At 45.5% G+C, this 25,937-nt stretch overlaps 1 protein-coding gene across 1 annotated transcript; it reads left to right on the forward strand.

The window, feature by feature from the left end:
* Window positions 1-1,719: 1,719 nt before the first annotated feature.
* Window positions 1,720-9,781, forward strand: FAM110C (family with sequence similarity 110 member C). The gene has a single exon (XM_073576449.1). It carries the CDS (start codon window positions 1,855-1,857, stop codon window positions 2,749-2,751), a length of 897 nt encoding a protein of 298 aa, XP_073432550.1. The 5' UTR covers window positions 1,720-1,854; the 3' UTR covers window positions 2,752-9,781.
* The last annotated feature ends 16,156 nt before the right edge of the window (window positions 9,782-25,937 follow it).

The raw sequence follows: 25,937 nt of genomic DNA on the forward strand, positions 1-25,937 counted from the left end.
GGGGCCAAAAACAATGGTCCCTCTCTAGGCTATTAATATCTGCCCTCACTTACTGGCTTTCCCTCTCTGGTTGCGCATTTACCGCGGGAGCCCATGCAATTTTTTTCAACGAATTAACCCCTTTATTTAACACCTACATGTCCCAAATTTTACACACAAACACTAATCTAATTATTAGTCAAAGACATATAAAAAAAATAAATGAAATGAAATGGTTTATTGTATGTAAACCATGTGTCATTTCATGCCGGCCTTTAGAATGATTTTACAGAATTGATTTAGCGGCTATGTAGAACGCTATGAAATGTAAATATATATATGTGCCTCAATGACGTGTATACAGTATATATATGTATTTTATGTGTATCTATCTATTCTTTCGTTTGTGTTTTAACCTGTCATTGGGATCCATTATATGTCTATTTTGCAAGCTGGCAAGCAAATCCCGTGATACAGATGTCACACGGACGCTTAGATGCGACAAAATCGCATCCTCGCATGACAATCGGATGACATACGGATCACTGTTCATGAAACATTTGTACGATTCTGGTCCGTCAAAAACGGACTGATTTTTTTATACGTTGTGTGTGACTCCGGGGCCTCAGAGGAAAAGTATAGAGACCCGTCACCACTTCGGTACTTATCACCCACTCCTGGTTTTTGCTTACAAATACTGAGGTAAATTACTGACCCAATACTGATAGTGTGAACGTGACCTTATACTGTGTATTTCTCACACACAAATCCGCAGCTCATGGCATGTGCGCATGACGTCCAGGTGAATTACACCAGGTAAAAAAAAACACTAAAAAAACCTCTGAAATATACTGAACAAAGGCGCAGGATGTCACAACGACTTGCAGCACACGTTTCGTCTTCCGTCGCTTCTTTTAACTGCTTTAGACTCGGAAACCCGTTCGTGGATTGTTTCTTCTCTTCCTATAATGCCTCATTCGGACATCCATTTTTTTTTTTAGGCACATGGAAAAAAAAGTTCAGATTTTCCTCAGTGTGCACAAAGATTTTCTTGTATGGAACCAAAAAATGACCAAAGCTTACCCCATCCCTCAATGCTATTCACAGACAACACATGGATGGCAGCGTCTGTGATTTCTGTCGGATCCATAGACTTCAATGGGTCATTTTTGACCCGATTCGGAATAAAAACAGACGTTTCCGTGATTTTGGGGGACACGCGGTCAGCAAAAAAAATAGGTACATGTGAACATCCCCCATAGACTATAATGGGTGCTCTAGCCGTGAAATCACAGAAAATGTATGTGAAAACCGGAGCAGCCTCGTAAGGCCCTCACAGACGCAGTAGCCCCCCGTCACAGTGTGCTGCCCCCATAAGTGTCAGTCTAAGGGCCGGCACCATTGGTGGCAGAGGGGCCACCCCCACCCCCAGAGAAGGCGCACTTGGGCAGTATGAGGAGCTATTGGACTGCAGAGGACCCATATATTGCTCAGCACAGGGACCCTTTCTCTCTGCGCCCCCCTGTGGTTGTGCAGGGTAGCTCAGTAAATGACAGGTGTGAGTGCCGTGGAATAACACGGCCATACTGCTGGCTGGGACTTATGGTCCCACTCGGGTTTGCACACTTCTGACATCCTGGGAAAAAAAAGAATAAAAAAACCTGCGGGCGGGGACGCAGCACAGCGCGGTGGTCACTGCAGGGATGATGAACGCGTGCCGGCCACGCCCCCTCCTAACGGCGCCCGCTGATTGGTGAAGCCGGGAGCAGTAATCTGCCTGTTCCAGAGGCGTGCGGCAGCAGACACAGCGGAGCACGGGCGGCGTGCGGTCACCGGCAGCGCTCCTCTCACCTGTGCACTGCGAGCAGCGAGACTATGCCCACTGAGGTGATGAGCGCGGTGAGGATGCAGCCCATGGCGCAGCTGCAGCACCACAGCCCGGTGCTACCCATACGGCTGCTCACCCGGGGCCCCGAGTACCTGCGCCGGCAGATAGAGACGGGCACCCCAGCCCGGGGCACCCTGAGCGCGGTGGAGCGGCTGGCAGCAGATAAGGCCAAGTACGTGAAGAGCCAGAAGGTGATGGGAAGCTCGGCGTCAGAGAGCAGCACCGGCAGCAGCTCCCGGGGCAGCAGTAAGAGCCAGCAGGAGGCGGACAGCACCCCCGGCACCCACCCCGGGGCCCCGGTCAGGAGAGGCAGCAGCAAGAGGCTACTACGGCCGGACTCGCTGGTCATCTACCGGCAGAAGAACCGCGGAGAGGCGGCGGAGGAAGCGCGGAGCGGGCTGGTCAGGCGGCTGTTCCTGGGCGGCACCAAGGAGAAAGCCCTGGTCTCTCTAGCGCCCCCTAGTGCGGAGTGTGGGAACGAGCCGCGCAGCAGGACTGGCCTGCACCGATCCCAATCCGACATCAGCTCCCGATACTCCCGATCTTTCTCCGATTTTGACACGTTCTTCAAGTACTGCGGCCTGGAGCCCGAGGTGGTGGAGGAGCTGGGCAAGGAGCGGTTCATCGCCGCCCCGGAGGACACGCTGGACCCTACCGGTGGGCACCGGCTGCGCAGTGCCAGTGTGGCCACATCGGACAGCGGCTTCAGCAGGAGGAGCGGGGGCAGCAATGGGGGGCTGCAGGAGGACGAGCCGCTCAGCGGGCACCTCCCGGGCGGCAACAGCAACACATCTGTCATTGAACGCAATGCCCGGATCATCAAGTGGCTGTACAGCTGCAAGAAGGCCAAGGAGACCCGGGGGGCATCGCCTGACTTACCCTGAGCCCCCCGACGCGGCCTGCAGCCTTATGCCACCTACACTCAGTCCTGGGCCATCACTGGCACTTGTAGTGCCACACAATCCAGCAGCCTATGTGCCAAGGAATAGGGTGCTGCTGGGGCGGTGATGGCGGTGTAGCTGCTGGACAGCAACCGGCTTCACCGACCATCGGCATTGCAACGGTTCTGTGTGCCAGCTGGTACCCAGTGGGTATCAGCATCTTGCATTAAGGATTATGAGATCGGAAGACTTTTGCTGCTGCAGGATTGTTGCCTGCGACCCACTCGTGTTGTGTGGATGCCCCTAGTAGTGTCTGCTCCCTGACATCTGGATGGGACTCATGTTGCCATTTCTGTTTATGTTAGAATGTATCAGATTGTTTCTCTTCTGATCACAGATGTAGCAGCGTACACCGCCTATACAGCCTGCCATCATGGCAGTGCACTGATCTGCAGTCCTATGTAAAGCGAATCATGGCATCCTCCGCTCTGCTACATCTGTATTACTACAGATCATCGTTTCAGACATGGAGGGTCAGGGTAACATGTATGCGTCATCGGAACCCCTCTACTAAAGACCAAAATGATTCAGCCAATAACATAGTAACTGGAATGCCTCCTATACAAGCGATAGTATCCAATAATATCCTGAGGAGGGGGGGGGTGTTAAAGACCCCACTGCTGTCCTAATAATGATCTATCATGCCTTTGTTTATGGGAGTAGACTTGTCCTAAAAGCATCAATGTCACATTAGTCCGGGTTCTGTTCTATTCATCTATGGGCAGTAACAATGCTATATTATGGGATTGTTATTTAAGCAGTTTTCTAAGATTAGCCTATAGCTGCCACCCCAGGACACGTGATAGACCTGTGTGTCTGACCTGTCAGCAGAGTTTGTGTTATCATTTATTTATTCTATTGATCGGTATAAACACGGACCAATGACCTTCCTCTTTGTCAGACTCCATTTCCTTCTTAGTAACAGCATCGCTCTCTTTTCCCAGGAACGCAGCTGTGGATTGTATAGAAATGGGGATGCAGAGCTGGTAGATGATCTCAGCGGCAGCAGACTTAGGGCATATTACAGATTAGGAGACTAGAGTGGGATTGCTTTTGTTTAACTAGAGATTATTTACCTGTTTATACATAAGTGTCTGATAATCCAGAATGTCTCTTAATCTGGCACCTAACAAAATGTTGGCATTTTACTGTACCTTGTTGGTAAAGGGCCGGGACAGGAGAGATACGCATACGTAACGCGCCATGTTTTCTGGCAGCTGATGTTTCAGGTTTTGCATATGTTCACACATTGCGTCCTGGCAGCTTTTTTTTTTTTTTTTTTGCTGCTTTTTTCATGCAAATTAAAGGCTGCCTTTACAGTACCAGCAAAAGCTATGAGATTTCAGGAATGTGATGCATGTGTGTGTGATATATAATTTTTTTTTTTTTTTTTTTTGAAAACTGCAGTGTTTTCACAAATCTGCAGCATGGCAATTCCTTCAGCATTTTTTTTCACCCATAAAAAGCAGTGAGAGTTAAAATAAAAACGCAGCAGCTTTTTTCAAGGAATTTTCACAGCATTTTTCATGATTTTTAGGAAATAAAACTCTCTCCCAAACATGTACTATAGAAAAGGCAGATGTGTAATCTTCACCCGAAAAACGCATTGAAAATGCTGAAAAATGGGCTTTTCAAACATCTCGTTGGGAAGCAGAAAAAAAAAAAACGCGGCCAAAACCCTGTGTGTGAATATAGCCGTACTATATAAAGTGCCAGCGTTTAACAGGCGTCATGTAAAACAGGCAAATTATTGAACCCATAGAAAACCAATCAGATCACATCTTTCATATTACTAAAGAAAGCTGGAAGATGAATAAAGTTTTCTGATTCGCTGCTATGGGGTGCTGCCACCAGTTTTTTTGAGCATGAGATCTCTGGGTTTTTTTTTTGTTTCTTTTTCTCTGGTCCATGGTTGCATGTGACAGACAGGATAGGAGCGTAAATTAGGGGTTAAGTGATGTCGCCATATTTATAATCCACCCTTTCTGACTGTTTTGCATGGAATGTGGATTTTAGCTGACAAGTTGCCTGCAGCTCTACCATTTGGCTCCCAGGCGGGGGTTGTGTGCTGTGTGGAGTGAATCAACCTAAATAAACAGAAGTTACAGCTCACATGTCACCTGGTTCGGGATCAGCCTGAGACATTCTGTGCTCAAGACTCGGCTCAATTATCCCAGTGCTTTTTTTCCTCCTCCTTTTTTTTTTTTTTTTTTTTTTTTTTTTTTTTTCCCAGTGGTTACAGATAATTATTAGTGATGAGCGTCCGTGCTCGGATAAGGCATTATTATTATTATTATTATTATTGCGCCATTGATTCCAAGGTGCTGTACATGAGAATCATGCTCGGGTGCTAACGAGTGTCCTCGGCGTGCTCGAGTATGTTCTAGTCCCTGCGGCTGCATGTCTCGCGGATGTTCAACAGCTGCAACCCATGCTGAGGTTACCTAACAAAGAGGCAATCCCCGCATGTGTTGCGACTGTCAAACATCCGCGAGACATGCAGCCGCAGGGACTAGAACATACTCGAGCACGCCGAGGACACTCGTTAGCACCCGAGCATGATAACGCCTTATCCGAGTATGTTCGATCATCACAAAAAACTATGCATGTGGTCCTGAGCGTGAATACGCACATACTTGTTGTTGTGCTGGTATGACTATTTCTTTTTTCAATACCAGAGACGGCCAAAGGTCAAGTGTGGCGCAGTTTCTAGGAAAAAAGCATTTTTTTTTTTTTTTCTCTAATCTCGGATAACCGATTGGTCACCCAGAAGTCAGGGTAAAATGGCAGCTGTGCCCCAACACACTGTCAATGTTTCCCTCTGTAAATAATCGCAGCATTGTTGCAATTTTATCGCGACCAAAAGTCACCGTACGGCCTCGGGGTATGTTCACATTCCCAGTAATCATCCAGTAGAACGGATCCAGCCACAATCCGTCGCCAAAAAAATTTCTTGAATAGCTAAGGGAAAAAAAACAGATTTCTACCGGATCCGTTTTTTTTAAACATTGAAGTCTAAATAGTCATCAGTTTTTTTTTTTGTTTTTTTTTTGTTTTTTTTCTTTCTTTTAACAAGGATCCATTTTATTTCTCACTGGATCGGTTTTAAATGGACCAAAACGTATCTCTATTTAACGGATCCGTTTTCTGTAGACTTCAGTGTTAAAACAAAAAAACGGATCCAATTGAAATCCATTTCTCGCTGGCAAAAAAAAAGTTGTCTGCACAATTTTTCTGATAACGGATTGCTGCTGGACCCGATCTAATGGATGATAACTGGACATGTGAACGCAGCCTTAGGCTGGGGCCATATATGACACAGGTTGCATAGCCAAAGATCACCGTATACCTTGCAGACCGCAATGTGCACTTGCACTATCCTACAATGTAGCAGCGGCTTACAGCGATGTGTGACCTGTGCCCCAGCCCAAGTTGCATTGTAGCCACAGTCTTATCAATCAAGCCTCTTTTTTTCCTTATTAAGTCATGTGAAGCAATGCAAATATATATGATATTTTTACTGTTGTTTCCTGACCCATCACCACTGGCATTGCTTTAACGCTCATGCTGTACCCCATATATGTAAATATCCCATATTAATAACTGGCATGTTTGTACATAGGGTTAATTGAAAGGCTTTGTCAAGTTGGAGTTCTGCTTATCTGTGAACACCACTCACTCACTAGTTGTACCACATGTGTTGGGCATATGTATGGCCATTTACGCTGGTGACCCTATTGCTGGATGTGACCCCCGTAATTACAGAAGTTAGGCCCAGTATTTTATTCATGGGGTGTAATATGTAAATAGACTATACATAGAACCATTGGTTGGTAGCACTATCCCATTATGGGCTCATAGTCGCTTGCGAGAGACTCGGGCATGAAAACCCGGCACTCAGACCGGAGCGTGCGGCTACATGTACTTCTATGCAGCCGCACGCTCTGGTCCAAGTGCCGGCGGCGAGAATCGTGCGAGTCTCTCGCAAGTGGGTATGAGCCCTATCAGTAGATTCAGCATATAATCGTAATATATATGAATTTGCAGCTGAGGCTGGGGTCACACTTGCTAATGCAATGCGAGAAACTCACATCAATACTCGGGACCGGAGTGTGCGGCTGCACTCCAGTCCGAACCGCCGGCGGCAGTGCCGGGTATTGATGCGAGAAACTCATACATTGCACTCGCAAGTGTGACCCCGGCCTAAATATAAGGAAAACCTGGAATAGATCTCATGTAGTATAGCTGTTGGACCAGTTTCTTCTGGTCTATGAAGAAGCACAAACTATGCATTGGGATGTCCCAATGAACTAATAAGCTCTGCTACATCTCACATATACATGGTGGCTCAGTGGATAGGTCTGGGGTTCTGGATCCTAATCCTACCCAGGACAACATCTGCAGGGAGTCTGTATGTTCTCCTCGTGTGTGCATGGGTTTTCTCTGGGTTCTCCAGTTTCCTCCCACACTCCAAAGACAGAAGAATAGGGAATTTAGATTGGGCACCTATGGGGACAGTGCCACCGATAATGTCTGTGGAATCCATGGTGCTATATAAGAGAGTAAAATAACTAAACTGTTACATAGAAGTGTAGATTAGAATCCAGAAATTGGCTCTGTAATTGGCAGGGTCTACTTCTCGCATCCATTTATAAAGACCAATGAACCCCATGGAGAAAGGATAAAAGTCGGCTAATTGAGCTGGTCTGTAAATGCTAATGTCACCCGCTCCCTGTGACCTGGGGCTACCGTCTCTGGTTCTCATCGCCCAAAGTGCTGTAAATTCAACTGCAAATTGCTGAGACTTGGCTTAAGGAGCCGGAGAGCTGTTTATACAGAACTGGACAAAAAGGAGTAGTTGTGGGTGTTTTTTTTTTTTTTTTTTTTAAACCATTTATTACACATTTCCACTTGTGGGGGAAACTATGCAGAAAATTGCTTGGTGCACGGTGTTGCAGGCTGAGCCTTGTTTCATGCTAGAAGTCACCGTGGTGGAAGGACAAGCATTTTTTGGTATCCACTTGGTGAGGCGGTGGCATTTGTGTGTGTTTTGTATCTGCTCTTATGGGGAGAGACTTTACCTGTTTCGGAGAGGAAGTTCATGAAATACAGAGCATTCATGGTGATATGTTATGACATTAAAGGGACTATAGGGTATTGGAAAAACATGGATGCGTTCTCCTTGAAACTGCGCTACAACTTGGCATGTTGCATGGAATAGGGCTGAGTTGCACACTAGCCGTGGGTTTTTTTTTTTTTTTTTTTTTTTTTTTCAGCTTTTTTTTTTTTCTGTAGCAAAACCTGATCTCTTGGCAAGAAAGAAGCTGCAGAAAAAAAGCTTGTTGTTTTTTTTTTTTTTGCAGCGGTTTTGGTATGCTAGATTTGTCTCTTATGAATGCTGGTAAAGTTTAGTGTTGGGGAAAAAAAAAGTCCTATTCTATAGAATCAGGTTTTGGCACAAAAACGCATCGAAACCTGATACCTTTGTTTTTGGTGCGTTTTTTTTTTTTCAGCATTTTTTTTTTCACCATCCGTTTAACTCTGAGTGAAAAACGCTGAAAGTGACATGCTCTATGTCCAAAAAGCCATGCAAAGTACAAAATACTAATGACAAAAAAAATCAATGTGTGTGCATGAGATTTCTGAAATCTCATAGGCTTTGCGGGTACTGTAAAATACAGCTGAAAATTAGAATAAAAGAAGCCTAGTGTGAACTTTGCCTTGAGGGTTGCAGTTTCTATAAGTATCCTTGTTTCTCTCATGCAACCTCTTTAATGTAACACGTGTGCGTCGACCAAGTGATCATGATAGTATTCGAGACTGTTTACCCTCTCTCTCATACATGGGATCCCTGCTGTAGATCACAGATGGGGAGATCTAAGGAGAGAACTGTCATTGGGACATCTACTTCTAATCCCATAAACCAAGTCATGGTACTACAGATACCTAAGATATATCATATAAAAATGCAGCATTCCAAACAATAGATCCCATACATACTGTTATTGATGAAAGGATTTATGAATATATAAAGATATATTCCATAAAAATCTGTTAAACCTCATTGTATGGTTGAGACGACTGTTAATTTTGTATATTTTACTAATATTGCACCTAGTGCCACCAGCTACTGAGATATGCACGCAATGTAGAGTTGTCTGTTCTTTATATGCAAAAGGTGAATTTAATATTTGCATTTCATGGCTTTTTTTTCACGGCTGATGTGACCTGTTCAATGCAATATTGTTGCGCTGCAATCATGGCTATAGACACTAAGAGCGACACGGCTGCCACGTTTTGCAATTTTTCAAGCTGCACATTTGTAGTTATAGCAGAGTTCAATTTGTCTTGTAACTTTCGGGGGTTTCATAATTGGCGTATTGCGATTACTTAATCGGTTTACCGGCAGTCCTATGCAAAGCCACCTGTAAGATGTTACGAGGAGGACATGTGCCAAATCAGACAGGCTCAGCTCTGCTACAGCTACACAATACATTATTATGGGGCCATTTTCTTTTTTGCTTGCAGATATGTGAATACCTGTAGCTTGTACGTGTAAGTAGTGACACTGGAAAGTGGAATTTAAGCTATGTATATAAATGTCAATTCCTGGAACATTCCCCTGCTGCTTTAAGATAATCCTTACTCCAGGGCTGTTATATGTTAACTTTGACATTATTGCGAGCAGTCTGAATCGACCAAAGTAGCTGTCGCTTCAGCTGTGGACAATGTAAAGTTCAAAGTTCACAGTTTTATTGTATATCATGCACCGAGGCCAAGGTACCTTTTATTTTGTATATTTAAGAAAAGCTTTGTGCAATATGTTTGTTTTGTACAGTTTATTTTTATTTCTGGTCATGTAAATATGAGTGTATATAAGGATTGCATTTCTATGTTATTATATATCTTTGTGTGCAGATTGCTCATTGTCTATATGATATATCTATAATAAAATTGTTACAATGTTACAGTATTTATAAACTTTGGCTTTATTCTTTTTTTTTTTTTTATTTATCTGACTGACTACACGACCCCAGTGTTTCAATATGCCCTAAGGCCTCATTCAGACGTCCTTGCTTGTTCAATTGTGCAGAAATAAAATGGTCCGGGTCCCCGCCAGGGCGGCAAATGCTAAGAAAAGCGATCACTATGTAATAGAACATTATGCTCCTTTTATTATTGCACTTTTTTCAATTCTTCATAATTTTCCAGTTCTCATAGTCATTGAATAGGAATAATCTTGCAGGCATCCACAGGCAGGCAACATGTTGAGACCTAGTTCTGCTCACATGCCCTGCACCCGTGGATAATTAGGCCTCTTTCACACTTCCGTTTTTGACAATCAGTCAAGATCCGCCAATTTTGAAAAAAAAAACGGATCCGCAATTTTTCTTTGCGGATCCGTTTTTTTCCCCATTGACTTTCATTATTGGTGGATCCTGACTGATTGCCGTCCGTTGCATCCGTTTTTTTGAGGATCCGCCACAATGTTAGTGTCCGTCAACATCCTCAAAGATTTCCAAACAAGCTTGCAACGTTTTTTTGGCCGGCGGATCCTCCAGACACTGAATTAACTCTTCTCTCCCTCTCCCCCTCTCTCCCTCTCTCTCTCCCGCTAGCGGTTCCTTTAAACTTCCTCATTTTCAGGATCCGTCTAAAAACGGATCCGCTTGTCTGCCTTTTTGGCGGATTTTAACTGAAGTGTGAAAGAGGCCTAAGCAGGACATGCCTGGGTCAGTTACTGGATGTAGATAGGAATGTTTACATTGATGGTAAGCAAAGATTTTAAAACTATATTGACATGAAAAAATGTATTTTTCAATCCTGCAGAACTGTGAATAAGCTTTTATTTGAAATGGTTATCCACACAATAACTTACTGATTTAGCTGAGGTCTGACTGCTGGGACCCGAACCAATTGGCAGAAAAGGGCACTTGTAGCTTTCAGAATGGATTAGCAGTGCCCAATGCTAGACCGTTGCTCCATTCACTCACTATGGTGCTGTTGAGAGCAGCAATTGGCTTTTACCGGCATCCCCACAAGGAATGATTGGAGCAGAGGTCAAACATCTGAACTGCCCCTCCATGGGAATAAAAGTGCCCCGGTAAGGATGAACGTCCCTGTTCTGCCAATTGGTGTAGGTCCTAGCAGTCGGACGCCCAATGATCAGTTACTCATCTATACTGTTCATATATGACCATGTTTCTTCTAAAAAACCCTTTAATGTACAGTATACTCGAGTAGTGTTGTGTGTTTTTTTTTTTTGTTTTTTTTTTTAACTTGGTGGTAAAAGTATTGAACTGGTTCACTACCTCTTCACCTAACTATCCCCTCATAGAGCTGGACAAACCCTGTAAAGGGAATCTCAGTAGCATCAACCCTTCTAAGCCGTCTATATGGGCACACAGGTCATAGGTGGCTGAAATACCTTGATAGCTGTGATTTGTTTTTTTTCTCAGTGTGTAAATGATCTGTTAAGATCTATGGGTGGTTACAGATCTCCCTGAGAATTTGCCTCCAGAGCTTATTTTAATCTAAGGTTTTACCAGTGTGAGACATGTAATGGCTAACAGTCTCTCACACTGGTGACTCCCTCTTTCATTTAAAAGGGGACATTTGATCACAGATAACAAGGTATCATTTTATTCCGCATCCTATGATCTATATGCCCATATAGATAGCTTAGGTGGGTTGATCCTTCTGACAAGATTCCCTCTAAGCTAGGGTCACACAACTGTATGTTCTCTCATAGGAAAGAACCGGGCTGATTGTGCTAATCACATTCTGATCAGAGTGTGATCTGATTTTCTCAGATGTGGAGAGGATGGCAAAACATTCTCCATCTTCTTTATTTGGTTCATCTGTGAAAATGGGACTGCCCTCAGCTGTCATCCAAGTGCAGTCCAATTTATTTTATTTTTTTACAGACCCATTAACTTGCATAGTCGAGTGCGACCTGATTTATGGATGCTGCAATTTATTCCTCATTCAAGCAAAAAAGGAAGCACACTGTAGCGCCATAACATGCAAATATTAAAATGAAAAATGAATTGCATTACTGCATTAGAAATAGGAAAAATTGAGAGCGTTTAGTGCATAAAATGGCCAAGTTATGTGTACCTGGAAGCCACGTTAAGGCATTTCTCGTTTTCCAGGTCCCTGTCTATTTTTCATATTTCTAATGCAGTAATGCAATTCATTTTTCATTTTCATATTTGCATGTTATGGATTTTTCATAGGTTCCCATTCAGATGGAGACTTCAGTCTTAGTGAGGATTGGCATAGACAGGGACCTGGAAAACGAGAAATGCCTTAACGTGGCTTCCAGGTACACATAACTTGGCCATTTTATGCACTAAACTCTCAATTTTTCATATTTCTAATGCAGTAATGCAGTTCATTTTTCAGTTTCATATTTGCATGGTTTGGCGCTACAGTGTGCTTCCTTTTTTGCTTGAATGTATATGAGTTGATGACTCTAGGTTAAGCACCTGTTCACATAATGTTTATGCTTGGATGTGACGGTCAGTTTTTGAAATTTGCGATTTATTCCTCAGAATGGGTCTAAGCAAAAAGTTGTATATGTGCCCCATAGAATAATATTCATCTGAGTGTGATACGATGTTGTCTCGGATCGCGATCGGACTGCAAATTTGGTGGTCTGCACCTGCCCTTAAACTGGTAAAATAAAGCTTTTAGGTTTGGATTGAGATGGTTGTACGGTCCTTATACATATGGCAGAGCCCAGACTGACCGTGAGTTTCCCGCCTTGGTCTCACATCCTACATATGCCAATGAGGCTGAAATTTCAGGACATGAGACCCACGATCAGTCTGGAAAATGTGGTCCCACTACGGTCTGAGAAACACAGCTGTCTGAACACGGCCTCACAGGGAATAAGAGGTTAAACCAGGACATTTGATTTGCACTTTGGACTCAACCCCTAGTTATGAAATATAATAGACATGTGCATGTTTATCGACTAACTGGCAGTCACTAATCTACAGGGGTGTTGATAAGAATATTGAATGTGAGCGCTGTTGGCACAGGCCTCCTTTGTCGCTACTGTCAAAGAAAAACTTTGTAACCCATGGCAACCAATGGCAACTCAGTTTATATAGCTTAAACTGCTCTGGCAAAGTGAAAGCTGAGCCGTGATTGGTTGCTACTGAACTGTAGTGTTGAATAACACCATTCCCTTTACCATATAATGTACTGAAAAATTAGAAAATACTTCCAATTGAGGTGAAAAGTAATTCCGCTGTTAGTTTGTAATTTTTGATGGTTCCACTTTGGGATTACATTGAAGGCTTTGATTGCTTTTTTATTGGGGGGGTCTGGCAACCCTAAAATAGCAATCTTGGCATTTCAATTCTTCTTTACAATGTTTATATGCTTATTTTTTCAGCTTGTTTTTGAGATGGAGAAATGTGAATCATCTGAACTTGTATGTTTTTTTTTTTTTTTTTTTTTTTTTCATCATTTTTAGTGTTGAGCGATACCGTTCGATACCCCAAAATATCGTATCGGATGGTATCGCCCGATACGAAAAAAATATCGGGTATCGGCGATTCCGATACCGGAAGTCCCATTCAAGTCAATGGGACTTCCGGTGTCGGAATGAAAAAAAGCCCTTTATTTCCTTGTTGGCTAATTCTACATAATTGAAAACAAATAAGAATCATGTAGAATGTATTGTGGGAGGAGACATTAAAAGCATAGTGGTTTATTCAAATCACATGGCATAGCATTAATTCCAATTTTTTTTTCAGTACATTCGGAGTTAAAAAGATATTGACTATGTTAACCTTTTTTATATTTTGTCAGATATGTATGTTTCACAACTTCCATGCTCTTCACCTTCTTTTGTACTTCTCCCACACTTTCTCCTTCATGATCCGCAGCAGTAGCATTTTTTTCATCAACTTTTTCTTCACCTTATTCATCTTCTTCTTCTTCATCTTCTTCCCATTAATTTTTTTTTCTATTCTTCTTATTCAGCTATTATCAATTTTAATATGCTATTTCTTCATCTTCCTATTCTTCTTTGACTTCATTTTCTTATGGTGACAGGCATTCCTGTAGTACTTATCTATAAAAGTTATAAGATTACACCTTACGTTCTGCCTGTCACTAAAGATTTACAACAGGATTTGTCCGCGTTCAATTTGGCCTGCAGCAGCAGGCATTTTCCAGGGGCACCACGAGGAGGAACGGACTCACCCCCATTTACTGCTTAGTCTTCTGCTTATAATTTTGATTTCTTCTATGCTGATTTTTAGTCTTATGCTTAATGTTCTTCTGCTTTCTGTTCTTCTGCTTTTGCTTCTTCTGCTTCTTGTTCTTCTGTCTTTTGTTCTGTATCTTGGTGGTTGTCTTCATGTTCTTTGTCCTCTTGGTCTTATTATTTAGGGTCATATTTCTGGTCTTCTTTGGTGTGGTCTTCAGGGTTGTCGTCATCAGGGTCGTCATCATGGAGATCAATAAGGATTACCAAAGACAATTTCAAAAAGCTTGATCTTGGAAATGTAGCAGAAGGTACAAGAAGGCTGAGAAACTGGCGAGAACCAGCAGACAGTGCTGGCACCCGGATGGGTAGCAGAAGGAACAAGAGCCAATGGCACTTCTGAGGACCAACTGACGGTGCTGGACCACGGTTACTAAGCAGAAGGTACCTGTGCTTAAAAAGCACTACCAAGGACCAGCTGATGGTGCTGGACCTCGGATACCGAGATGGAGGCACCTAGGCCAAAGGCTGTGGCGAGAACCAGCAGACAGTGCTGGCACCCGGATGGGTAGCAGAAGGAACAAGAGCCAATGGCACTACCGAGGACCAACTGACGGTGCTGGACCACGGTTACTAAGCAGAAGGTACCTGTGCTAAAAAGCAGTACCAAGGACCAGCTGACGGTGCTCGACCTCGGATACCGAGATGGAGGCACCTAGGCCAAAGGCTGTGGCGAGAACCAGCAGACAGTGCTGGAACCCGGGTGGGTAGCAGAAGGAACAAGAGCCAATGGCACTTCTGAGGACCAACTGACGGTGCTGGACCACGGTTACTAAGCAGAAGGTACCTGTGCTAAAAAGCACTACCAAGGACCAGTTGACGGTGCTGGACCTCGGATACCGAGATGGAGGCACCTAGGCCAAAGGCTGTGGCGAGAACCAGCAGACAGTGCTGGAACCCGGGTGGGTAGCAGAAGGTACCCATTCAAAGCAAAGTAGCCAGGCCGCAAGCCGGCCGCAGTTACCGAAACCCACAGTCCTACAGGGGGTCCATGTCCCATTGGCACTACGGATCCAGCCTTCAGTGCCAGTTCCCGCAGCCCACATAGGAGTCACCTAAACTGCAGGCACCGTAGAGTCGGCTAACCCGGCCGCAAGACGACAGGACAACGGATTGGTGGCATAGTGACCTTGACACTACCCGGAAACAGCAGGCGTGCTGGAACCAGGCTGGGCAACAGGGAGTACCCGTGCCAAAGACACTGCCGAGAACCAGCTGACGGTGCTGGAACCCAGATGGGTAGCAAAAGCTACAAGAGCCAATGGCACTACCGAGGAACAGCTGACGGTGCTGGACCACGGTTACTAGGCAGAAGGTACCTGTGCTAGAAAGCACTACCAAGGACCAGCTGAAGGTGCTGGACCTCGGATACCGAGATGGAGGCACCTAGGCCAAAGGCTGTGGCGAGAACCAGCAGACAGTGCTGGAACCCGGGTGGGTAGCAGAAGGTACCCATTCAAAGCAAAGTAGCCAGGCCGCAAGCCGGCCGCAGTTACCGAAACCCACAGTCCTACATGGGGTCCATGTCCCATTGGCACTACGGATCCAGCCTTCAGTGCCAGTTCCCGCAGCCCACATAGGAGTCACCTATACTGCAGGCACCGTAGAGTCGGCTAACCCGGCCGCAAGACGACAGGACAACGGATTGGTGGCATAGTGACCTTGACACTACCCGGAAACAGCAGGCGTGCTGGAACCAGGCTGGGCAACAGGGAGTACCCGTGCCAAAGACACGGCCGAGCACCAACTGGCGTTGTTGGAGCCCAGGGACAATCATGGTGCAGGCCGAGGCCTACTAGGAGCCAGGTGTAAAGCTGAGGTATTTTGACTTTGGAGGGAGCAGGACACTTTGCCCTCCACACAGCAGGGGATCAGCTGACGTTACCGAACCCCACTTTCACATGAACGAGTGTGTTTTTCTGTGTGGACAGCACTTCCGAGCAACAACTGACGATGTTGGAGCCCAGGGATAGTCATTTTGTAGGCTGAGGCCTACTTGGAGGCAGTTTAAGATAAGACGTTGTTTGAATTTGGAGGCAGCAGCAGTTTGCCCTCCACACAGCAGGGGATCAGCTGACATTACTGACCCCCACTTTCACATGAACGAGTGTGTTTTTCTGTGTGGACAGCACTTCCGAGCACCAACTAGCGTTGTTGGAGCCCAGGGAGACCCAGGGTGCAGGCCGAGGCCTACTTGGTGGCAGTTTTAGATTGTTTGTAGGCTACAACAGACTTTCAACGTGCTCCAATTAGGCATCTGTCTCCACTCTGTTTCCAGGATTTCACGTGACCACCAACACCGCCAGTTTATGCGTACAGCAGCCGTCTGCCCAATCCACACGTGTTCCTGTGTTACTGGTGTTCTGTAATGTCAGCAGATCCCCTGATGTTTGTCTGCCAATGTCTCCTGCTCTGTCCACATTCCCATCGCTTGCAGTGGGAAGGTGGGCAGTGCAGGAGACAACGCCGGACACACATTGGGGGATCAGCTCACGTTACAGAACACCAGGAACAAGTGTGGAATGCGTGGATGGCAACTGTGAGCAGGAACTGGCGGTGTGGGAGGTCAGGGGAAATACTAGAGCCAGAGTGGAGACAGAGGCCAAATCAGAGAATGTTTAAATCTGAAGTAGTTACAATTTGGAGGCAGCAGCAGTTGGCTGTACACACAGCAGGGGATCAGCTGACGTTACCGAACCCCACTTTCACATGAGCGAGTGTTTTGTCTGTGCGGACAGCACTTCTGAGCACCAACTGGCGTCGGAGCCCAGGGAAAATCAGATAGTAGGCCGAGGCCTACTTGGAGCCAGGTGTAAATCTGAGGTTGTTTGACTGTGGAGGGAGCAGGACACTTTGCCATACACACAGCAGGGGATCAGCTGTCGTTACCGGACCCCCACTTACACATGAGCGAGTGTTTTGTCTGTGCGGACAGCACTTCTGAGCACCAACTGGCGGTGTCGGAGCCCAGGGAAAATCAGGTAGTAGGCTGAGGCCTACTTGGTGGCAGTTTGCGATTGTTTCTAGACTACTAACAACTGTCAACGTACTCCAATTAGGCCTCTGTCTTCACTCTGTTTCGAGTATTTCCTCTGACTTACAACCACGCCAGTTGCTGCTCTGAAATGCCGTCTGCACAACCCACACTTGTTCCTGTGTTACTGGGGTTCTGTAACAGCAGCTTCTCCCTAGAGGTGAGTCAGGCAATGTCTCCTGCTCTGTCCACATTTCCACTACAAGTAGTGGGAATGTAGACAAAGCAGGAGACATTGCCGTGCTCAACTCTGGAGATGAGCAGATGTTACAGGACCCAGGTACCACAGGAACAAGTGTGGATTGTGCAGACGGCACTTGACAGCAGAAACAGGCGGTGTTGTAGGCCGGAGGAAATACTCATAACAGAGTGGAGACAGAGGGCAAATCAGAGAACATATTAAATCAGAGGTAGTCAGAAGTTGTAGGCAGCAGGAGAGTTTGCCGTACACACAGCAGGGGATCAGCTGACGTTACCGAACCCCACTTACACATGAGCGAGTGTTTTGTCTGTGTGGACAGCACTTCTGAGCAACAACGGGCGTTGCTGTAGCCCAGGAAATAAAGTTCAGGTCATAGAAACATGAACACAACAGGAGACCTGGATCCTGTTGCCAGCCAATTATTTATTCTGGAAGAGGACTGGCAAATTCAGGTGAGATCCAGGGCTTGTTCATTTTCACAAAAGTAAGCCGGTCAACATTATCGGCGGATAGTCGCGTGCGACGGTCTGTTACCACACCACCTGCAGCACTAAAGACACGTTCCGATAATACACTGGCAGCAGGGCAAGCCAGCACCTCCAATGCATACTGGCTAAGCTCTGGCCATGTATCCAGCTTAGAGACCCAATACTAGAACGGGGAAGAGCCGTCTGGGAGAACACTAACAGGGCACGACAAGTAGTCTGTCACCATCTGACGGAAACGTTGCCTCCTGCTGACTGGAGCCGTCTGTGATGGTATAGCCGTTTGTGGCGGTCCCACAAAACTTTTCCACATTTGGGCCATACTGGCCTTGCCTTGTCCTGCGGCACTGCCTCTGCTACCTCTTTGTGCAGAGCTTCCTCCACTGCCTCTACCCACATGGCTGCTTTGAAAAGCACTACCAGCAACACTTGTGGGGGGAATGGAGAACATGATGGCCTGCACAAGTGTTTCTTGGTACTCCCGCATTTTTCGCTCCCGGTTCAACTGTGGTATGAGGCTTTGTAAGTTGTCCCGGTAGCGAGGATCTAGGAAGACTCAGACCTGTGAAGACTCAGACGTCAAGGTTAGATTTCAGAAAGGCAGATTTTAAGGGATTCAGAAAGAGAATTGGAGGGATCCAATGGCTGGATATCCTTAAAGACAAAAATGTCCAGGAAGGATGGGAAATCTTGAAAAATGAAATTCTCAAAGCACAGTTGTTAACAATTCCGAAAAGAGGGAAGAATAGGAAGCATTTAAGGAAACCAGGATGGATGAACACAGAGCTTAAGCACATGCTAAAAAGGAAGCAAAAAATGTTTATAAAATGGAAAGAAGGAGGCATATCTAAAGAAGAATATAATGCTGTCTGCAGAACCTGCAAGGCACAAATCAGATTATCTAAAGCTGAAAATGAATTGAGGCTTGCAAGAGATGTCAAAAGCAATAATAAAGGATTTTGGGGATATGTCAAAAGTAAAAGAAAAGTCAAAGATGCTATAGGATTTTTACAGGATGAAAATGATGAAATGGTAAGACAGGATGTTGAGAAGGCTGAACTTTTAAATTCCTATTTTGCATCTGTTTTCTCTCAGAAAGGAAATGTAACATCAACTGTTATTCACTGTCCTATTAAGGGAATAGAAGAATCCAGGATATCTATAAACAGAAAGATAGTGAGGAAACACTTAGCTAACCTAAATGTATTCAAGTCTCCAGGTCCAGATGAATTACACCCCAGAGTACTGAAGGAGATAGCAGAAGAAATTTTTGAACCCCTCTCCATAATCTTTGAAAATTCTTGGAGAACAGGAGAAGTGCCAGAAGACTGGAGAAGAGCAAATGTTGTTCCTATCTTCAAAAAGGGGAAGAAGGTGGACCCAGGCAACTATAGGCCGGTGAGTCTGACTTCTATACCAGGAAAGATCTTTGAACAAATTATTAAACAACATGTATGTCAATACCTGGATAAGAATGAAGTGATTAAACAGAGTCAGCATGGGTTTGTAACTAATAAGTCATGTCAGACTAATTTAATTTCCTTCTATGATGGTATTACTGATTGGGTGGATCAAGGAAATGCTGTAGATATAGTATATCTTGACTTCAGCAAAGCATTTGACAAAGTCTCTCATACAATCCTTATTGAAAAAATGACTAAGTATGGAATGGACAAGGCAACTGTTAGGTGGATTCATAACTGGCTTAGTGATCGGACCCAAAGAGTGGTCGTAAATGGCTGCACATCCAGTTGGAAGAATGTCTCAAGTGGGGTACCACAGGGCTCTGTCCTGGGCCCTGTATTGTTCAACATCTTTATCAACGATTTAGATGAAGGAATTGAGGGTAAACTGATTAAATTTGCTGATGACACAAAGCTAGGAGGGATAGCTAATACTAGAGAAGAGAGAGAGAGGATTCAAAAAGATTTAAATAAACTGGAGAAGTGGGCAGCAACTAACAGAATGGTTTTTAACAGGGAGAAATGCAAAGTACTACATCTGGGCAATAAAAATGAAAAAAGCATATTTAGAATGGGAGGAATAGGGCTAAGTGACAGCACATGTGAAAAAGACTTGGGTATACTAATAGATCACAGACTGAATATGAGTCAACAGTGTGATGCAGCAGCAAAAAAGGCAAATGCAATTCTAGGATGTATTAACAGAAGCATACAGTCTAGATCACGTGAAGTAATTATTTCCCTCTACTCCTCTTTGGTCAGACCTCATCTGGAATATTGTGTCCAATTTTGGGCACCACATTTTAAAAAAGACATCAACAAACTGGAGCAAGTTCAGAAAAGAGCGACCAGAATGGTGACCGGTCTGCAAACCCTGTCTTATGAGGAAAGGTTGCAGGATTTGGGAATGTTTAGTTTGCAAAAGAGAAGACTGAGAGGAGACTTAATAGCTGTCTACAAATATCTAAAGGGCTGTCACATTGTAGAAGGATCAACTTTATTCTCATTTGCACAAGGAAAGACTAGAAGCAATGGGATGAAGCTGAATGGGAGGAGACACAGATTAGATATTAGAAAAAACTTTTTGACAGAGTGATCAATGAGTGGAACAGGCTGCCACGAGAAGTGGTGAGTTCTCCTTCAATGGAAGTCTTCAAACAGAGGCTGGACAGACATCTAACTGGGATGATTTAGCGAATCCTGCTTTGAGCAGGGGGTTGGACCAGATGGCCCAGGAGGTCCCTTCCAACTCTACGATTCTATGATTCTAGGAGGGTGTACACCCAATAATCAGCCATGTGGAGAATGTTGGCAATGCGGCGGTCATTTAACAAGCACTGCAGCATGAAATCAACCATGTGCTGCAGACTGCCAACTGAACCGGAAACGCTGTCCCCAGCTTGAGGCAGCATCTCTGCCTGCTCAGCATCACCCCACCCTCGCTGTACACACTGACTACTAGAGCCTTGTGTACCTCCCTCCTCTGGAGAGATGTGTTCCTCCTCCTCCATTGACTCCTCGTCATCCTCCTCACTAAGTGTCCCCTGCCTGGGCCTTTGTGTGGAAGCACGTTGCGCAGACTTGCCAGAAGCAGATGGCATTTCTGACTGCTCATCCTCGACCTCTTCAAAAACCTCCTCACTTAGTGCTTGTAAGGTTTTTTGAAGCAGACAGATGAGGGGGACAGTCATGCTGATTAGTGCATCATCTGCACTGGCCATCCGCGTGGAGTCATCGAAGGCACGCAAAACTTGGCAGATGTCCCTCATAGTGGCCCACTCAGTGGTGGTGAAGTGTGTCCGGCGCACAGTGCGACTTGTTTGCGCCAGATGCAGCTGGTACTCCATTACTGCTGCCTGCTGCTCACACAACCGCTCCAACATATGTAACGTTGAATTCCACCTGGTGAGGAGGTCACATATGATGCGATGTTCTGGCAGGCGGAATCGGCGTTGCAGAGATGCAATGCGCGATCTTGCCATGCAGGAACGCCGCAAGTGAGCACACTCTAGGCGAACCTTGTGCAGCAGTGCATCAAGATCCGGATAGTCCCTCAGAAAGCTCTGCACGACCAAATTGAGCACGTGTGCCAGACATGGTATGTGAGTGAGGTTGCCTAGGCCCAGAGCTGCCACTAGATTTCGGCCATTGTCACTCACTACCAAACCTGGCTGGAGATTCGCTGGCACAAACCACACATCGCTCTCCTGCTTGATGGCATTCCAGAGCTCATGTGCTGTGTGGCTCCGATTCCCCAAAGAAATTAATTTAAGGACGGCCTGTTGACGTTTGGCCACACCTGTGCTCATATCTGGCCTAACAGGCTCACGCAGTGCTGATTCTGAGGAACTAGAGTAGGAGGAGGACTCAATATGTACAGACTGCAATCCTTGGAGTTTGCAGAATACGTACAGAGCCACTCTCCAGATCTGTACCCGGCTCCACAACATTGACCCAATGGGCAGTGAGGGAAAGGTATCGTCCCTGTCCATGGCTAGTGGTCCACGCATCGGTGGTCAGGTGGACCTTGCTACTGACGGCATTTAGTAGTGCATTTTTAATTTTTCCCTCCACATGCTTTTGCAGGGCTGGGACAGCTTGCCTGCTGAAATAAAAGCGGCTGGGCACATTGTATTGTGGAACTGCCAATGACATAAAGTTCCGGAAGGTGTCAGTCTCCACCAGCCTGAATGACAGCATCTCAAGGGCCAGTAGTTTGGCAATGCCGGCATTCAGAGCCAGTGCTCGGGGATGGTTTGCCGAGTATGGCCGCTTTTTCTCCCATGCCTGTGCTACCGATTGCTGATGAGTGGCCTGGGAGTGTGCTGATGACTGCGAACGTGGTTCAGTGGGTGGAATTTCACTGGGTCTCTGGACAACAGTGGCAGTGGTTCTTCCATGGCGTTCCAGTGAGGAAGCCGAACCAGCTGTGTGTGAGCTGGAGGAAGAGGCCCCAACACGAGCTGAAGAGGTGGTAGGTGCTGCTGAAGGTTGGCCTACATCTTCAGTGTGTCTGTGTAACTCCACCTCGTGCTTGGTACGCACATGTTTCCACATATTTGTGGTATTGAGGTTGGTCACATTTTTCCCTCGTTTCACTTTCTGATGACACAGCTTGCATTTGACAAAGCAAATGTCATCTGCAACTGTGTCAAAAAAAGACCACGCACTGCAAGTCCTGGGAGCGCCCGTTTTGTGTTTTGGAAGAGGATTGCTCCTCACGGGTGCCAAAGTGGAGGCTACAGGCAACCAAGTCTGCCCCCGCCCTCTCCCTCCTCTTTTGGCCGTTTGGGGAATCTCTTCCTCAGAGCTGCTCCCACCACCTTCCTGTGGCTGACGCCATGATGGGTCAAGGACCTCATCATCTCCACTCCCCTCTTCAAGCACCGGCTGGTCCTGGGTTGTCTCGCCAGCACTGTACGCACCAGAAATTGGCAACTGAGTCTCATCATCATCAGATGAGCACTGAGGTGTGCTGACAATAGGCACTGGCCCACCCGCCTCTTCAGATTCAGAGGGACAAAGCAGTTGCGCATCACTGCATACTCCCTCTTCTTCACGCTCTAGAATGCTGCTTGGCTGGCCACCTCTTTCCAAGCCAACAGATTCTGAGAACAGAAGTAAAGATTGAGATGGCTCCTGTCCAGGGCTCTCAGACTGCCTGGGCAATTTGGCAGGTGGTAAAGAGACAGATGGTTGCTCTTCAGTGCTCTGGCCTTGGGAGGATGCGGAAGTCATTTAAGTGGATGCGTTAGCTGCCATCCATCCGACAACGGCTTCAATTTGTTCGTCACGCAGCAGTGGGGTACGGCGAGGTCCTACAAAGCTGCGCATGAAGAACTGTTGCCTGGTAAAAGTGGGGGATGCCGGGTCACTGGTGGCCGCAGCAGACACCGAATCCCCACGTCCTCTCCCTGCTGAATCCCCCCCGTCCTCTCCCTGCTGAAACTCCACGGCCACGACCACGTGCCTTACTCCCTGCCTTCTTCATCTTGGTAGACTGATAAAGATAGGCAGAAAAGTAAAAAAGGGGTGGCTTAGTGTTCTTATTCCTGAACACCTGCTAACCAGTATAAGAAACACTAATTTGTCTAAGAGTGTGTGTACTACACTTTAATATGATCTAATGTGGCCTAGACAACTGTAAAGTGGAGTGTTTGGTGAACTTTATTTCCTTTTTTTTGGGTGGGGGGAAAGGAAAGGATGTGGCCAAAGTTTGAAAGCTATAGTATCACAAACTTTTTGAAGCGATTACAATGCAGGAAGCTAACCTACAATGCAATTGATGAGGCTCCAAAAAATAGGGTGATACTAGCCTGGCTGGCCCTGAAGGGCACAAGCCAGCAAAAAGGCTCCTCTATCTAATCCTATATAGTGTTTGCAACCAACCAATGACAATGGATGCGGTTGGAAGCACACTAATATAGGAGCAAAAATCTGGCTAAATTAGCTGCAAAAAAAGGACTATGTATGAGGCAGTGACGCACGCTGATCGGACTACAGCTAGCGGTGGCTGTAGAACACACTGCAACGTGAGCTGCACTCACACACAGAGAGACCTCAGACAGCCAAAAACAGTGCAGAGAAATGGGCTATAGCACTGAAAGGCTGCTGAAAGGCTCCGCTGTCCACTCCTTTAGTGTTTGCAACCAACGTATATGGATACGTATGGAAGCACACTATACAGGAGAAAAAAAAAGCAGCAATAAAAGAAAAATGTGTATGAGGCAGAGACACACGCTGGCCGGCCTACAAGCAGACGTGCCTGCAGGACACACTACACAGCGTGGGTCTGCACTCACACAGCCCTTGCAGACAGCTGTGAAAACAGCGCTGCTAGGGAAAAGCAAGCTACAGTGGTGGTTTATGTAGCCTGGGTTAAGCACTATATGTTTTGTGGAATCGCTATTTCTAACTGTCCCTCACAGTCTTCAACAGCAGCCTGTCCCTAACTGAATTCACAGCAAAGTGACCAGAAATGGCGGCTGCAGCGCTTTTTATAGTGCATCATGACATCATTTCAGCAGCCAATCACAGCCATGCCAGTAGTTAACATGCCTACATGCCTAACAGGATGTGCCCACACTTCTGAGGATCCCCATTGGCTGAATCAAATCGAGTGGGCTCCTAGCATTATGGGAACTTCCGATTCCGGTATTCGATATGAAAAAAGTATCGGAACTAAATACTTGCGGTATCGGAATGCTCAACACTAATCATTTTAAAAACTTTCTCCACTTTGTTTTTTACATTTTTAAACTTGTTTGATCACTCATACAATATACTCCAGTGTGGCAGTATATAGAGAATATTATGGTCTCTTATAAAGCCAAAGCCCTAGGCACACTTCATAGATGTACCCAGGTGGTAGTATGGGGGCATGCAGCAGGCTCTTGGCTGTCATTGTAACACCCCGCAATTGTGTTCAGGGGTGAAGAGAGGTACAATGGACACCAGAATTGCTTAAATGTGGCATTTAAGTGAGCAAACAGCAGTGATCCAAGCTGAAAAACCCAGCCAGAATCCACTATGTGGATCAAGCGGAAGAGCCTTTGCTTGATCCCACCATGTATTATTATTATTTATTGTTATAGCGCCATTTATTCCATGGCGCTTTACATGTGAGGAGGGGTATACATAATAAAAACAAGTACAATAATGTTAAACAATACAAGTCATAACTGGTTCAGGATGAGAGAGGACCCTGCCCGCGAAGGCTCACAATCTACAAGGGATGGGTGAGAATACAGTAGGCGAGGGTAGAGCTGGTCATGCAGCGGTTTGGTCGATAGGTGGTTACTGCAGGTTATAGGCTTGTCGGAAGAGCAAGAACTTCAGGTTTTTTTTGTCTTTTTGAAGGTTTTTATGGTTGGTGAGAGTCTGATATGTTGTGGTAGAGGGTTCCAGAGTAGGGGTGGAGTGAGTTTAGCCCCTAAGCATGATACAAACACCCGCACCTGATAGTACGTCATGAAGAGGAAGGGGTTAATGTCTGTTGCTTTTTTTTTTTTGTCAGAATATCCAGTAAAAAATGGAATCCTATTAAAAGTCAGATAAAAACAGATCATAATGGATTTGTCACATCTGCCATGGATCCAGCAAAACATAAGATATGAGAATCATATGAGATCAATGAGAATAGAGCAGTCACCCATTCCTCCATACAGAAGCATTATCCTCAATCCTTCCTAAAACCCATACCGCCTAAATAAAAAAAACAGGACATGAGCAGTTTATTGGGTGCAAGATGGTTACAGTGGGGGAAGAAAAGTATTTAGTCAGCCACCAATTGTGCAAGTTCTCCCACTTAAAAAGATGAGAGAGGCCTGTAATTAACATCATAGGTAGACCACAACTATGAGAGTCAAAATGAGAAAACAAATCCAGAAAATCACCTTGTCTGATTTGGCAAGATTTATTTTTCAAATTATGGTGGAAAATATGTATTTGGTCACCTAAAAACATGCAAGATTTCTGGCTCTCACAGACCACCTTCTTTAAGAGGCTCCTCTGTCCTCCACTCATTATCTGTAGTAATGGCACCTGTTTGATCTTATCAGTATAAAACACCCCTGTCCACAACCTCAATCAGTCCACTATGGTGAAGACCAAAGAGCTGTCGCCAGAAACGCGTCAGGTGTTTATTCTGTTTTTAAAC

This window comes from Dendrobates tinctorius, unplaced genomic scaffold (assembly GCF_039654945.1).
Source record: "Dendrobates tinctorius isolate UK_male_01 unplaced genomic scaffold, ASM3965494v1 ptg000049l, whole genome shotgun sequence".
Classification (NCBI taxonomy): domain Eukaryota; kingdom Metazoa; phylum Chordata; class Amphibia; order Anura; family Dendrobatidae; genus Dendrobates; species Dendrobates tinctorius.

Excerpts from the sequence above, each read along its gene's own strand:
- FAM110C (XM_073576449.1), top strand. The coding sequence starts at position 1,855 with ATGCCCACTGAGGTGATGAGCGCGGTGAGGATGCAGCCCATGGCGCAG.